The following is a 16364-nucleotide window of genomic DNA, read 5'->3' as shown; positions in this document are numbered from 1 at the left end:
ATGGTCCGGATCTTACGCTCTCGTGAATGCAGAGGTCCAGGCGGCCGTTCTGCACCACAAAGATGCTGTCATCGATGTCTCCGGGGCGAAAAAGACCCTCCCCCTGCTGCAGCTCCACAAACACCATGTGGCGACACAGCTCCAGAAACAGAGGCTTCTCAAAGTGGCCCAGCACCCTAACCACAGAAACACACAGCATACCACATACACGGTCTCATCAAACTCCACCATCTCTCACAGACTGCTCAAAGGGGAGGTCATTTTCTTTAGTCTTTAGAAGTATACTGGTACTCCTTTAAATGACCATGGTGGTGTACTGTCCAAGTGTGTAGACTGTCCCAAATCATTCCTTACTTCACAGGATTACAGAAGGTTCTCCACTGTCATTTCATCTCATTTAGATTCCTGTAACAGCCAGAGTTGGGCAGTATAATAGGAACATTGTGTACCGAAGTATTTAAAAAAAAAAAAAAAGGCTGAGGTCTTGAGATCAGTGGCTCTTGGCTGTACATTCTGGATGCCTGCAATTACTGTCTATTCATGTATACAGTGATAACCCAAAACATTAAGACCACCTGCCTAATATCGCCCAATATACCAATAGTCATTTTGTGCCATCCAAACACCTCACTCTATAAAACCTATGAAGGTCACTGTGCTATCTGGCACCAACATCTTACAGCAGATCCTTTAACTAATGTCAGATGCAAGGTGGATCCACGCATCCCACAAGTGGCCACCCAAGTGACGTAAACAGTACTGCTCAGATCAGGGAGTCCTTCTTCCACTGCGCCAAGGTTTAGTGCGTGTCAATGTAGGCACAATGTAGGTACTTTTGACAGTAGACAGGGGTTAGCATGGGCAGCCTGACTGGTCTTCAGGTACAAAGCAAGGGGCACTAGACTGTGTGCTGTGAAGTATTCCTCCAATTACAGTCATTAAACATTTCTGAGTCTTGTGCAATAGTAGCTCTTCTGTTGGTCTGATTTGTCCTTGTGACCAGAGAGACCCCACAAGACCTGCTGATTTAGAGATACTCAACTGTTTAAATACTATTTTTAACATATACAGACCTCGATATGTGCCATTGCTATGAAGTCAACGTCATTTGCTTCATGTTTTGGCTCATTGATCATTTTTTCCATTTTACACTTTGGTTTTAAATGTTACACTCATAGGGTTGGTTTCCCAGACAGGGATTAAGCAAAGTTCTGGACTACAAAGCATTGTAAATGGAAATTCTCCATTGAAAGAACTAGGCTTAATCCCCGTCTGGCAAACTGACCCATAATCTTTGGTGGAAGCGTACAGACTTTAACCCATATTTCAAAAGATCAGAGGCATTAGAAAATACCTTCCAGTAAGGTGACTGGGTTCAGATAAAGCCAGATTTATAACGTACCTGACATTCTTCAGCATGTACAGGACTTCTGAAGGTAGATGAGAATTTTGCACGTCAAACTCAGTCAAGTCGGCCTCCAGAACCGCAGGGGGTGGCTCCTTGGGCTGGAGGGTGGGTGGCTCCCGGCGAATGCGCAGGAACCTTATTAAATAAGTCAGAGGACGGAAACATGACACGGGCAATTTAGCTGAAGTGAGTGAGGTATGGGTATGGGCTCATGCTGTACATACTTGCGTGCTATTGAGAGGACTTTGGGTCTTTTTCGAGTGCGCTTCTGAGACACTGGACCTGAGCTGGCCGGCGAGGATAAGGTCTGCACCTACATTTTTAAGGCATAAACAACCTGTTTGCAAGTCATTCAGAAGAGAAAGAGAACATGCCTGCAGGTCCTGGAAACATACGAAGTTGCTAAGTAACATATCTGACATTTCTAACAGTTTAGGTCCATAATCCACACAGAAGCCTAAAGCTACACTATATGGACAAAAGTATTGGGACACCTGCTCAATGTATTTTAATTTTTTTTTAAAAATGGAGTTCACCATGCTTTTGTTGGAGTAACTGTCTCTACTGTCCAGAAAAGGTTTTCTGCTAGATTGTGGACATTGCTGTGAGAATATGATTGCATTCAGCAGCAACAGTGTCAGTAAGGTCAGGACGCTGGATGATCACCCCCCACCTCCCTCTCTCATTCCAAACGTATTGGATGGAGCCCCAACCATTGATTCAGAGAAGACAGTAACTCTGCTCCACAGTTCAATGCAAGGGGGCTTAATACCCCTCTAGCCCTCACCGGGCTTTAAGCATAGTGCCTGTAGGTTCACCTGTTCCAGAAAGTCTTTTTATATTGACAGAACTTCTCTGCAGGGACTAGCCAAGCTGTGTGTCTGTGTGCATTTGCACATCTGTACCAACAATAGGAGCAACTTAAAGTAGCCGGGTGCATACATTAGAAGGGGTGTCCACAAATCTTTGGACATATAATGTACATATTGAATTAAATACATAAGAAATTCACTATATCTCCAAAGGTATATAGACACTCATTATAAATCAGTGAATTCAGTTACTTAAGGGTTACCTGCACCCATTACTGACAATGGCACTCTAAGCCATCCCAATTTCATGTCCAATGCCAAGCAAGGGTTATAAACACACAGGAACCATGTTCTCCGAAGTGACGGACCTTTAGAATGAGTTGGAACACCAGAACTAATCATCAAATATCCGCACCTGACCTCACTAATGCTCCTGTGGCTGAATGCAATCAAATCCTTTCACCAATGTACCACAATCTAGAAGTAAAGCCTTCCAAGTCTGAGTAAAGGCTTTTACTGCAGCAAAGAGGGGAAACTCTTTGCTAGTATCCATGGTTTTATGCGAAACGTTAGGTGCTAGACTACATGGTGTCTACAAACTTTTGGACATGTAACTTTAGATTAGATTTTGTTTAGCCAACCTAAACATTAGATTAGGTTGGCTCAAATAACACTGGAGAAGTCATTTTTACACTGAACTCCTACCTTTCTCATTATTTTCCTTCCATAAAACATCACTTTGTCCCTTTTCCTGAAGCGATACTGGGGAGCTCCAGCTTGATGTGCTTCTACAGGGAAAGCACCCAAATAACAGCGGGTCAAATATTGAAAGCAGAGCAGGAGAGCAGGTAAGACGAACATGAAGACTAGGGCTGTACGTACTTGCTTTGTATCTTCTGTACAGAAAGAAAACAACAACACTAATGAGCAAGAAGGCAACCGCTACTCCAATCAGCACGCCCGTCCACTGAAAGAGGGAACAGTTCGTTCATTAGCTTCACTGACAGACAACAGAGCACAGAACATGCAGAACAGACCTGTACCATACAGTGAACAGCTCCAACTCCGCCAAGCCTGAGCGGCATATACTAGTGCTGGGCTAGTGATAGGACTTCAAGTCAGGATCAGGTTTGAATTCTCCTCAATGTTGCTTCCATGGCACGGACTGGACAGGGAGGAGTCACGTTACTACACATAGTAGCGGTAGTAGTATGTATTTAAGGGGACAGTACATAAACACACACTGAGGAAAGTACTCAGAACTTAAATGTATTGACAGAATTTAAAAAAATAGAAATAATGGACATGGACTACATTACCTAGATCGCAGTCCCTGAATGACGGTTTTGATTATTTGCCCAGCCCTAGTAAATACAGTACAGTACTACACACAAAACCCAATATCAGAGCGTTAACTTGCTTAGAAAAACACTGGCACTAGAATTAGGGATATACTGATCTTGGAATTTTGTAACAATGATGATGATAGCTGATTTTTTTTATTAATATATATGTCAATGCTGTTACTTAAATATGTATATTTCTATAATCGTTTAGCAATAAACAGCAGACATGCAGTTAAATTAACGAAGTACATATTATTATATGTATATTATATTATTATATAGATATTTCACAGCAGAAATTCAGAGTCACTTAAACATTCAGCAACAAAAACATCAAATATTTGGTTTAAAGGTTTAAAACACTTTAAGTAACATAATTTAAGATGTACTCTGCTGATATGGACAGGAATTAGATACATTAAATAAAAATAATTTATTAAAAAAATAGTAGATTGAGATTGTGATGCATGTTTTTGTTTTAGCTTCAGTATAATAAATAGTACTTAATAAGGACATACCTGATTTAATTGAATTTGGTGGTGAAACTGACCATATCTATCCAACATGAAGAAGAACACGAACCAAACCAAACCATGTTCTTCTAACTTATCAATGTAAAATAACAATGATCTTTATGTTTTGTTAATTTTATTGCATCATTAATGATCTATTATAACAATTTTAAGTTATAAAAAACAAAAATACAAATAATACACTTGAGGTTCCTAAAAGGTCGGTTTCCTGGAAATGCAGTTCTAGGAAACGCTGTGAAAACTTTGCCTTCTGCAGATGTTCTTTAAACTTTACAAAGGTTCCACACTTACAAAAATGGTTCTTTAAAGAACCCGTAGCATTTATCTCCTAAGCCATTGCTAGTAGTTCTAGAGAAAAAAAAAAAAAACATCCAGGTGTACCATAGTGGTGTGCAGCTGGTCCTCCATGAAGGTCTGAACACGTGCCCGGAGGTCATGTCCATAAGGCAGCACTGTCTACAAATCAAAACAAGCACTGTTATCCACTCACGCCGGCCGAGGAGAGCCTAATCAGCCACGCCCATAAAGCCAAACACACACACACACACACACACACACACACACACACACACACACACACACACACACACACACACACACACACACACAACTGTTTAACACACTCCCTCACAGCTCGCTCAGTCACACCAAACCCCTCAAAGTCTGTATATCATTAAATCATATCATTACAAAGTCTGTCAGAAAGTGGTGGTCTCATGTTTGATCAATTTTGAGATCAAGATTAGGCCTAAAACACTTCGCTATTCAGAGAGAGGACATACATGTGGGGTCTTGTAATGCAAAATAAAGCCATTTTTACGCCTAATATGACTTTTTAATAGTGAAACAGCAATGCGGTGCTAATCAGATCAGGGTTCGGCCTAAACCCTGTTTTTTAAAAAGCTAATCAAGGTGGAGAAAACCGTGTCGGGCCTGGTAAGGCAAATGTAAGGTGCACGTATTTGTCACTGTATAGTGTAAACTGTACAGCGAAATGTGTCCTCTGCATTTAACCCATCTGTGGTAGTCAACACACACACACACACACACACACACACACACACACTAGTGAACTAGGGGCAAGTGAATACACACAGCCAACTCCAGCGCCCGGGGAGCAGAGAGGGTAAAGGGCCTTACTCAAGGGCCCAACAGTGGCAGCTTGCCGAGCCCGGGAATCGAACCCACAACCCTGTCATCAATAACCCGGCGCTCTAACCATATCCCATTCTGAAACCTGACTTCTAGGAACATTAATCTGTGCAACTATTTAGTCCATGAAATCAAAGAAAAGGGTTCTTACCGGATATATACTGCAACTGTCCTCGTCTTCTTTGCCGTCCATTTCCTGCACAGAAAACTTAAGAGTCAAGCTGGGTGCACATACTTCACATATTTCTGATTAATAGGCTTATCTCAGGTTTGTGTGTCATTGTGACCAGTTCGCTGGTCGCAAAGCATACAGAAGGAGGTGGTGGAGAAGGACCAGGCACTATTGTACAGTACCACTGCTGTAAACTGTCCTGTAAGAGGAGAAGAGCACGCCCCTCTACAAATAGCTGAAGTCCAAAACAGTGGAGGCACTGGAGGCAGAGACCCAGCAGCCTGAGTGAGTGGTGTGTTAAACCTGTGGCTGACATATCTGACCATCTGACCACAGGTCAGCACAGCACAGCACAGCACCTGCAGCTGCAGCTAGAAAACCAGCAGAGCAAAGGTCCACTGTAACCGGACCCCCCTCGTCCTAATGCAATCTCATACCCGCTGTGTTTCAAGGGGAAATCAAAGACTCAGGCAAGACTTCCAGCCCACGAATGCAGCAGTTTACAGCCTTTTTAGAGCTCGGACATCCACATAATGTCAGGAGGAGGGTCCTGGCTTAGCATTCAGCAGCCGGAGTACCGTTGTTTACACACAGACCACGTCGGTCAACAAGTAATCGGATACAGACGAGTGCTGGAAATGAGCAGCCACAGCAAATCTACTCGTGCCCACTCGAGCCTATACTAATATCCAATCAATCTCCTGAAGCCGGTAAATGAAATGCATTGATTACTTACTGGCTCGCTCCCTCAGCCCCCCTCCCTTTGTCCACGGCAAACTTGTCTGCTTCAGTCAACACATGCTCTCACATCCACTCTCGGGCTCTTAGAACCCCTCCACCAGTACCCGGCCTTCTGATTGGTCGGCGCGAAGCGGCTCGACCTATCAGGAGCGACCTTTTTTGAACGCCCGTTCTGCGATTGTGCAGCCAGCTCGTTTTCGGCGTGCACGCTGTTTTCAAGGTGAGTGCGGTAACTCAATACATACACGCACTTTCTGGCAGTAAATGCGTGCTGTACTGTTTGGTAGATGTTTATAGATGTGTATATGAGGTGTGTGGAGTCTTAAATTAATTAAACGCGGTGTTTTCATTTAGGGTGGATGTTATTAGGCTAGCTGGCTAACGCAGCGAGTTGATGGTAACGTTATTTGGCATGTGCTCCTGTGCCACACGTCCACTTCAAATGTGTGGTTTTTGGCTAAAATTGATTGTTATTTAATAATATGCAGCTACTGCTGATTAATGATAAACCAACGGTATGTTAAAGGGCACGTAGACCCTGATCTCCCTGGTTTAGACCCCCTTATATGTGTGATAATGATACTTTTTGATCATTTTCCAGCTCCCTTTATCCCCTGACACTAATCTCAGCTGTTTTAGTTACTGATTCGTAAATATTGATTGATTTGAATTCTGATTGGCTGCCTTGAACTGTGCCCTTTTCTCAAAGTAACAGCCCAGGCTAGTGCTGTCCTGGGTGGCCCTACTGTCTAAGGGTCAGGCTCTGTTATCTGGAGATCTGGAGATGAGTTTAATCCAATTGAACACGGTTAACCCATACTTTCTTTCACTGGCCAGAGCCTAGCCTTCAATATTTCTTCTCAGTTCCACCAGTAATTTCCATTTAGGCTTCCATATAGGCTGTTTCTGAAGCTTATTTTTCATATTGTCACTGTCCTGACCCAACTACCCTTCATAATTGTAGCTTTACAGGAAAAGGTGAAAACGGTCTTTACTTTTAATGTAAGTGTCTGTAATAAAGTTGTATTCCAAGTCATTTCCGCTGATGCACTCCTAATGAAACTTCCACGCAGTTTAAAGAGTAGCTATGAGGTAAAAAAAAAAATGCAGCGAATGATCTGGACGAGATTGGGATATGTAAATGTTATCTAAATAATATCGTCTATATCCACTATAGGATTTTTTTTTTTCTTGTTTAACCTTCAAATGAAAACCTGCATCTGTTTCTGCGCAGGACAACCCAAGCAGATGGGGCTGCTATCAGCGCTGACTCGTGGCCTCGTCCGGGGGGCAGACCGGACAGCTGAGATGACGAGCAAGCGCGGCCCTCGGACGTTTTACAAAAGCAGAGGAGCCATGCCAGCTGGAATACTGACGTCCAGCAGGAAATTCATTCCTGTGCGGGAAATGATCCCCGAGTTTGTTGTGCCCAGCCTACAAGGATTCAATCTGAAGCCCTATGTTTCCTACAGGGCCCCGGCTGGGACGGAACAGCCTGTGACGGCAGAAAGTCTGTTCGACCAGGTGGTCGCCCCACAGATTGAGAAGGACATTGAGGCGGGCATGTTTGACAAGGAACAGCTGGAAAAATACGGATTAGAGAAAACGCAGGATGGAAAGTTGTTCAAGCTGCATCCCAAAAACTTTGTTCGTTGAATGTACATCGTAACAGTGATTAGTGGACTGTAAAAGACAAACATCTGTAGAGCCGGAAAGTCTGGTCCATTACAAAAATATTGCAGATTATTTTTGGTCTTTAAATTGAACCCTGTAGGAAATCCTCACAGCTCAACATCATTGTTTCTATATAAAACATGCTTATATAAATTTTTATTTATTGCTGTTTTTTTTCATGTGCATCCATGTGTCCATAACTGGCTACAGAAATGTGTGTAAATGCTCCACTCAACAGGAGGAGGAACGAATGGGTCATGTAAATGCTCATAAATACATAAAACATATAGAACAAGATATCATGTTTTACAAAGGGTTCATATTCTACATCTTCCCCTTAGAACTAAACCCACTTTTTGTTGTTACTGTGCCTTCAAGACTTCTATACACCAATCAGCCATAACATTAGCACCACTGACAGGTGAGGTGAAAAACATTGATTACCTTCATCTACAGTGGCATCTTTCCTGGGATGGGATCTACATATTAGGCAGCAGGTGAACAGTCAGCTCTTGAAAGTGATGTGAAAAGCAGGAAAATGGGCAAGCATAAGAACCTGAGCCACTCTGTCAAGAACCAAATTGTGGTGAGTAGACGACTTGGTCAGAACAGCTCCAAATCATCAGGCAGGTTTGGTGGGGTTTTCCTGGTATAAAAAATAAGGTAACCCTCCCTTAAAACTTGCAGTATTTAAAAGAACTGCTGCTTACATATCTTAGTGCCATCAAAGGTCTTGTGAAGTCCATGCCTCTACTGGTCAGTTCTTTGGTGGCAGCACAAGGAAGACCTACTCAATAATAAGAACATGGTATTAACATTATGTCTGAATGGTGTATGTAAATGATCTCTGCTCTGATTGGCTGCTTGGTATTGCACCTCATTCAAATAACAGGGTCTCTTAGTTTAGCCAGATAACTTAACTTTTTACATACATCCTCACTGCAGCATTTCTTTTTTTTTAAACTGAGTGATTTGTCCAACATTAACCATTTTATGCTGCTCACTTTACTGACTTTAGCTGTTCCAGTTGTGGCCAGTGCGCCCCCTAGTGGTCAGCAGCATTCAGTTCAGCTACATCTGTAACTCCACCTCAATTGATGATGGAATATAGAGGATTTTTCTGTTACTACAGTATTGATGCACCCGCTGGTCTGCATGGTGCAGTACAAAGCATAAAACACTGATTTGGCTCTTTCTTTTCGGTTAAAAACCAAAAGAGTGGGGAATTAATATTTTGATTTGATCACACTTCAATAGTATTTGGACAATTTGTACAAGAGACAGCAGTAGCTTAACCAAGGCCTAGTAGGGTTGCTTTTAATGTTTAATATGAAAACTGCTTTAAACTGGAATCACAGCATTGCTTTTAAACAGCACCCTGCTAGGTGGGGCACAACTATGGCACGTTTTGAAACTGCTGGTCTGAATATGCTGGTCTGGAACTGCGGCCGGCGCGCCGGTTCTGCAGAAAGATGCAGGTCACTACATCAGACTTTCATTAAAATAAAAATTAAAAAAAAGTGAGAAATTTGGTTTTCCATTATATGGACCCATTAATAAATGTAGAGGAAAGTGGGGACCAAACTAACACAGAGGAACACAGCTTATGATTATTCGGACAGTAATCAGACCATGTTGCTGGCTGTATTATAGCACCATTTTAAAGCATGCATATATATATATATATATCACAGTGCGGGCTAGCCCTGCTAAAGTCCCTCTTCCATATGGTGGAGGTAGTGTTACATCTAAGCCCTACAAGAGAAAATGTGGGAGGTTCAGCATTACCCTCTGTATACATTTTAAAGTACATTTATCAGCCATAACATTAGCACCACCTGCCTAATATTGTGTAGGTCCCCCTTGCGCCACAACAGATCATCATGGACTCCTCAAGACCTCTGAAGGTGTCCTATGGTATCTGACACAAAGACTAATGTGAGCAGCAGCAGATCCTATAAGTCCTGTGAGTTGTGAGGTGGGGCCTCCGTGGATCACATCAATGAGCCTTAGGTGCCCATGACCCTGTCGCCACTTTACAGGTGGTTCATTTCTTGAACCACTTTTGGTAGGTACTGTCCACTGCATACTGGAAACACCCTACACCCTGCGAATTATTTAGCAAACACCAAACAGTGTCAGTTTGTGCCCCGCGATCCTCTACATCATAAACATCTCCAGATACTGTTCTTCCACTATGTCATCCATTTAGCTCCAACTATTACCCTGTCTGTACTCCAAACACTGTTTCTGTTAAAATGAGCTGTCTATCCTAAGCTGAATGCTTAAGAAGACGGAGCAGGCTCAGTCTCTTCTGGGCTCCAGTCCCATCTCCACACATGCAGCATGTGGTCATAGAAGGAGCAGGTGGCTAGCAGGCAAGACATGGAAGCAGAATTGTCCCCCAGGCTTGGGAGAGGAGCTGGGGATGGCTGAGTCTTCTCTGGTGGTGGAGAATGGTCAGGGATGTATCGCCCAGAGTCATCCTCCAGAGAAGTGTCAAAGCTGGCAGTTGGTGACTCATACTGGATCCTCAGGTGTCCCCCAGGCTCTGTGAATTCCACAGTAGCTGGCGCTGGTTCCTGAGGAGAGGAGGGTGGGGGGCTGCTAAGGGGAAGCCATGACCAGTCTGCTCCATAGGCTAAAGAATTGTGAAGGATGTATGAAGCTAAGATAGGGCATGATCCTTCATTTCCATCTATTGAAAAAAACAAAACAAAGAGAAATTAGAAAACAGCATTACATAAGTCATTATAAAGTGGAGATGCACTGATATAGGATGGGGGCCTTCACCGATAACTGAATATTTTCTATGTACATATCTCAGGAGAATTTTACTGATCATACATGTAAGCGCATTACCCACCATGCCCTGTGGATGGCCCATATGCCACTCATTATCTCAATATCCAGAGTTGAGTAGTGCTGAAATTGACAACTATACACAGACCTGCCACTTTATTAAAGCCACTAGTTATATAATACCAGACTGCAGTCTATCTGTTTCTCTGCATACTCTATTAGCCTCCTTTCACCCTGTTTCTCAATGGTCAGGACCCCACAGGACTGACCACCACAGAGCAGGTATTATTTGGGTGATGGGTCATTCTCAGCACTGCAGTGACACTGATGTAGTGGTGTGTTAATAGTGTGTGTTGCGCTGGTACGAATAGTGGATCACACACACAGCAGTGCTGCTGGAGTTTTAAACACCTCAGCGTCTGGACAGAGAACAGTCCAGTGGTTCGAGAAATATCCTGCCGGCTGCGTTCTGTGGGCAGTAGCGTCCTGTGGGCACTGATGAAAGAGCTTCTGTCTCTGACTTTACATCCAAAAGGTGGACCAACTAGGTAGGAGTGTCTAATAGAGTGGACAGTGGGTGGAGAATGACCCACCACCCAGATACATACTTTGTGTTGGTCAGTCCTGTGGGGTCCTGACCATTGAAGGACAAGGTGAAAGGAGGCTAACAAAGTAAGTAGAGAAACAGATGGACTACATTTTATTAGTGGGAATTTAATCATGCAGTTGGAACAACACTGACTGGTGGCTATTAGCTTCCACTACTTAGCAACATTAACCTCGTCGCTCCAGTGCACAATTAAAGACACCACACATTTCTTGGCTAGTTGAGAAACTCTGGGGTGAAGATTAGACTAGGCTGTTCAAACACAAACACATTCAGCCTCTTTAGAATAACTGGACAGTAACAGAACATACTGCTTTGATGGGCTTACCCATGGCCTGCTGGCAGTGAAGAATGTGGAAGTCATTGTGCATACATGCAGCCAGGAGCAGGTGTTCTTGAGTGGGATGCCACTTGAGTCGCCACACCCCTCCGCCCACTGAGGTTTCACTGAGGGGCTGCCGCATGTTCCTCCCGTCCCACAACAGCACATTTTCATCATAACTGAGGCACATGCAAAGAACAGCCATATAAAGGAACAGTCAAGCTGCAAAAATGCTGCTAATTCTCCAAAACTGTCACAGCGAGACTGAAGTAGTTTTACCTGCCGGTGGCTAAAACATGCTCTCTGTGAGGATTGCTGTGTATGCTGCACACTCCCATAGAATGCCTATGAATGAAGAAAGAGACCATAAACATTGGGCACTAATGGCTTGTAGGGGTGCAATCGACAACTAAATTATTTGGCAACTAATTTAATAGTCGATTAGTTAGTGACGTCATCTGGCATTTTTCTTGAGATAACCAGGAACGGTTCAGGACTCATGCCCTATATCACAGCCCTACCACAGTTTGTATAGAAGACCCTGTAGTTACTGAGTAATACACCTTTGTGTGTAATAAGCCTTTCTGCGTTAAGGAGTTGATTACACCAGTGTGGAATACAGTGTTCCTGCCACTGTTACTGTTTACAGTAATAATTCCCTTAATCTAGACGCAGAGCTGCTGTGAAAACACATAGACTGAGCAGCTGTCATGTGAACGGAGCGTGTGAACAAAACCAGTAAGGAGCCATAGAGTCTTATTCTATTGTCAGTAATTCTTCCACTACATGGACTAAACAAGCTGTGTGCAACTGCTTTTATTTTCTATTCAGAACAATGAATACTTCAAAAACGTGAATATCCAAATAGCAAACCAAGCCAAAATTTCATTCCCCTTCCTTTTTTGTATAAAGCAAAAGACACATGTTTTTATTTAGTTTTATTTCATCAGAAGTCTAACCTTTTACTGGTGAAAGTGGGAGAAGAGGGACCCATTCTTAGATCCCAGCCTTTAAGTTTGCAGTCGTCGCCGCCTGAGTCACACAGTAATGTCGGAAATGGTCAAATAAACACACACAGAAAGGCAAACAAAAACTGTGTAGTACAAAGACACGATGAAGAGAAAGAGAGATGAAGGGATGCTTTTTTTAATGTAAAGACAACGTGATGCTACTCTGCCAAGAAAGACTGAACATATAATATATAAATTAGTGTAATATTAATAAGTACAATTTACCTCAAAAAGGTATTTCTGTCAAAAATATGTTGGCCTTACCAGAATATACCAGCTGCGTATCCCAGTAACTGAAAGCTGAAATCCAGGCCTCAAAGTCATGAGCTTTCCACTGGGAAATGGGATTCAGGCTGGTCTCGCCGAGAGACAGCACAGTGAGAGAGCCTGTTGAGTCACTGGACACCAAACGAGTGTCACTGCTGTAAACAGAGAGAGAGAGAAATGTACACTGTGGTGTATACTAATAATGCACCAACAGCACTAAACACAAGCTTATTAAAAAACCCTGGTTTAATAATAGTGTAACAGTTAGGGCATTAATAACAGTAAGGGCATTAGTGTATCGGCAATAACCTGACGATGAGATACTCATCATGATACAGGGGTTACGATTTAATTGTTTACGATACACTGAGATACTGAAAGCAAGACAATGGACGCTCGGCTTTCCTGTGGCCTGCACATGAAGCTGCACCACCTGTCGGTTTGGTAAATGAGGGAAGAAATAGTAGAGAGGGGGTGGAGGTGGATGCAAAGTTTGTTTGAGGGCCAGGAGGACGAGTTTGCTGTCTAGCAGTCGAGGTTTAATGCTGCGCTCCATTTCAACTGGGATGTCGGATTTTCCAAGCTCCATGTAGGAACGTTTAACTGGAAAGCCTTCACAAGCCGGATTTTCTACTCGGAAAGCTGGGAGAGCCTCACCAACCCAAAGAGTTCAAAATCCAAGATGGCCGTGCCGCACATCAACAGTGATATAAGCAGTGGTGTTAATTATCAGTTAATTAGCACTAAGCACTCAGTCATACACACAGTATTGTTTAGCTTCTATCTGTGGACGTGTTTCCATGATGTTTGGATGCACAAAATACAGCAGAATGTACTGTTATCAACTGGTATTCCTAACAATACAAACCTGAGACTGACATGGGACATATTTTGGTTAGATTTACTATAAAACACCCCAGCTCCGTCATTCTACTTCCAAGGTAAATGGAGTCTCCACTCATTTATCCAGACTTTAGTAGATTCAGCGTTCAATGCTTAAACTGCCTTACCTTTCACCTCTCCCTGTTGACCAGTCCAGCGACAGAGCTAATCTGTCAGGGCCCAATTCTGTGCTCAACACATGCTCCAAACAGCTGCCCTGCTGCTACACAGCGGTGTCAACAAGGCAAAGAACATTCAGCAGATAAAACAGAAGACAAAAGTCATCAGAATGCCAAATGACCAATACAAAGTGCACGTCAAACCTTTACCTGTGTATCGACCAGTCTGTGTAACTGTATTTCTCCACGAGCTGTAGCCATTCCCAGCATGGGGCGCTCGCACACTGGAACATGACACCTTACAGGAGAAAAACTCATGTCAACTTCAAATCAACTAAACAAGCACAAACCTGCAGCATTAAAACCACAGGGTTTAAACTGAACCAGAGAGGTTATAAATGAGGTGACCAGACACTGGCTGGTTCTCGCAACGCTTAACAAAGCGTCTGGTTGCTCAGTACAGTCTGGCTACAGCACAGTGGCCAGAATCAAAATAAAGAATCAGGTTTTTTGTGTTTTATTGAGCCAAAATCTACAAACTACATTTGTCAGTAATTTGAAATATGGTGTAGAAACGGTAATCTGACCTACAGTTTCCAGTGTGTTTCTGCATTACAAAGATGGCCACAAACTTGCCTGTAAGGACTTTGACTGAACACATGTAATACTTTAGTATAAATGTACATTAGCTGCACTTACCATTTCAGATCCAATATAGCTGGAGTGTCGATTCGCTGAGTTTCGGTTAGCGGTGGGGTGAAAGATCCTTGGGAATGAAACTCAAACAGGTACAGTCGACCCGTTCGGCTTGGAGTCGTGGACCCCACTGAAGTCTGCAAGTTACAGAGCATTAGACATTAAAATAGGGGCTATAACTCTGGCATTTAGAGCAACACTATAATGAATCTGAATCATGATTGCATTTACATGCACAGTAATGCACAGTAATGCACAGTAAGACACACTCATGACACAACAACACAATATGAACCCCAATATTTAAAGTTAGTGATTTATACTGTAATGCTTTGTAATAAAACATGCAGCTGATTCAAGTTCTTTACGTACTGAGTGACCATATAATCAGAAAAGCAGGCTGTGATGTAATTCATCCCAACAGTAAATATATATATACGTCTTTTTGAACAGTCCGTTTTCCCACTTATTTTCCTTGGATTTCATTATTCTTCTCTTTTGACCCACTTATTTTCTTATTTTATGTCCATGACGACTTTCATCCTCTCCCTATCGCTAACAATTAATCATATGTGAATGATCTCTGCTCGGACTGGCTGACCTGTATTGTATCTCACTCAAAAAACCCCCCCAAAAAAACAGTCCAGGCTGATACATGCATTATAACTCAAGCAAAATTGGATGTGTTTAACAGCTGTAAGCTGGATATCAGGGTATATGCTTTTTGTGACAATTAATGCACAGCTTTTTTGTAGGTTATTTTCTTGAGGGCTAAGACTGTATGGACTACGGAGAGGACAGTACATTTTGAAAATGTATTTTATATATTACGCTGAACTGTGATTTATTAAAAACAACAACAACAACAACAACAACAATAATTTAAAAACATATAAAATCTTGATTAGGGTAACCTAAAGCACTAATTATTTTGGAAAACTACTATTACTGTGCTTAAGCACTGCATGTAAACAAAGGCAATCTGGTTTCTCACTTTTCATTTGAAATTTGCAGATCACTTAAACTTCTGAGATATATATGCATACATACATACACATTATTATTATTAGTAGTAGTAGTAGTAGTAGTAGTAGTAGTATTTCCCCTTTTTCTGTGCACAATTAGACTTCTATATTACTAGAGATGTTAGATGAAGACAAACATAATAGTAGTCCCACTCTCAGTAACTCAGATGTAAGAATTTAATAAGCACTAAATTAAATGGGTCATACTTTCTTATTACTTTAATCCAGGTAAACTCAGACCCAGATTAGGCTTAATCCTACACTAAAGGAGCTTTTCAAAGAAAAAGCATCACGACTAGGCTTAATCTGTGTCCAGGAAACCCAGTAATGCATGCAACCAGATGATCACACCTTCACTACTATTATAACTATGATCAATCTCAGGGGACTTTTTTACACAGTGGAAAGATGATATTAGCCACAGTCTGCATGAAAACAATCTTAGAGGACCCGAATGAAATGCACCCCCCATGCCTTACACTGATCTCACCTTCTCGTCGTCTTTCTGGAGCTGGTACGTGCCACAGGCCAGAACGTGAGACCACTGGGTCAGGGGACACCACTCCACACTGTCGGCGCTCAGCTCGGTGTCAAACACCTGCAGACTGCGGGTCCGGGACTGCCAGCCCATCTCAGCAGACTGAGCATACTACAGAGTGTGAACACACTCCTAGCAAGTAGCAGAGACAGCAAAACGAACCACAGTCAATGTTAAGGGGTTTAGGAGAGCACATACACACACACGTGTACTGGCAGCTTTACCTATAGCGCTAGCTGGCTACTGAGCCTACTTATC

General features: G+C 42.6%; 3 protein-coding genes across 3 annotated transcripts in view; 1 reads left to right on the top strand and 2 right to left on the bottom strand.

Moving 5' to 3' along the window:
* Window positions 1–6237, bottom strand: part of pnpla7b (patatin-like phospholipase domain containing 7b) — a 29460-nt gene extending 23223 nt beyond the window's left edge. Inside the window, exons 1-8 of the mRNA XM_072665216.1 lie at window positions 6160–6237; window positions 5403–5447; window positions 4481–4555; window positions 3103–3187; window positions 2926–3008; window positions 1633–1721; window positions 1403–1543; window positions 17–176 (exon numbers count right to left, since the gene is read on the bottom strand). Coding sequence (XP_072521317.1) covers window positions 17–176; window positions 1403–1543; window positions 1633–1721; window positions 2926–3008; window positions 3103–3187; window positions 4481–4555; window positions 5403–5444 — 675 coding nt within the window. The 5' untranslated portion in view covers window positions 5445–5447; window positions 6160–6237. The remainder of the gene's footprint in view (window positions 1–16; window positions 177–1402; window positions 1544–1632; window positions 1722–2925; window positions 3009–3102; window positions 3188–4480; window positions 4556–5402; window positions 5448–6159) is intronic.
* Window positions 6238–6276: 39 nt separating this feature from the next.
* mrpl41 (mitochondrial ribosomal protein L41) lies at window positions 6277–8007 on the top strand. Its single transcript, XM_072665221.1, has 2 exons — window positions 6277–6384; window positions 7399–8007. Exon 2 carries the CDS (start codon window positions 7413–7415, stop codon window positions 7818–7820), a length of 408 nt encoding a protein of 135 aa, XP_072521322.1. The 5' UTR covers window positions 6277–6384; window positions 7399–7412; the 3' UTR covers window positions 7821–8007.
* On the bottom strand, window positions 7987–16324 carry dph7 (diphthamide biosynthesis 7). The gene is made up of 9 exons (XM_072665217.1): window positions 16059–16324; window positions 14547–14680; window positions 14058–14145; window positions 13857–13951; window positions 12844–13001; window positions 12529–12601; window positions 11849–11914; window positions 11576–11748; window positions 7987–10536 (listed from the first exon to the last, which is right to left on the bottom strand). Exons 1-9 carry the CDS (start codon window positions 16197–16199, stop codon window positions 10124–10126), a joined length of 1341 nt encoding a protein of 446 aa, XP_072521318.1. The 5' UTR covers window positions 16200–16324; the 3' UTR covers window positions 7987–10123.
* Between the last annotated feature and the right edge of the window lie 40 nt (window positions 16325–16364).

The sequence above is a fragment of the Salminus brasiliensis genome, chromosome 20, assembly GCF_030463535.1.
Source record: "Salminus brasiliensis chromosome 20, fSalBra1.hap2, whole genome shotgun sequence".
Taxonomy (NCBI): domain Eukaryota; kingdom Metazoa; phylum Chordata; class Actinopteri; order Characiformes; family Bryconidae; genus Salminus; species Salminus brasiliensis.
This window is presented reverse-complemented; position numbering and strand designations above follow the sequence as displayed.

Bases quoted from the DNA above. Each gene is read 5' to 3' on its own strand.
- mrpl41 (XM_072665221.1), top strand. From the start codon at position 7,413: ATGGGGCTGCTATCAGCGCTGACTCGTGGCCTCGTCCGGGGGGCAGAC.
- dph7 (XM_072665217.1), bottom strand. From the start codon at position 16,199: ATGGGCTGGCAGTCCCGGACCCGCAGTCTGCAGGTGTTTGACACCGAG. The intron at 14,146-14,546 runs GTAAGTGCAGCT...TTCTCCTGTAAG, and splicing joins GCTATATTGGATCTGAAATG to GTGTCATGTTCCAGTGTGCG. The intron at 13,952-14,057 runs GTAAAGGTTTGA...ACCGCTGTGTAG, and splicing joins ACAGACTGGTCGATACACAG to CAGCAGGGCAGCTGTTTGGA.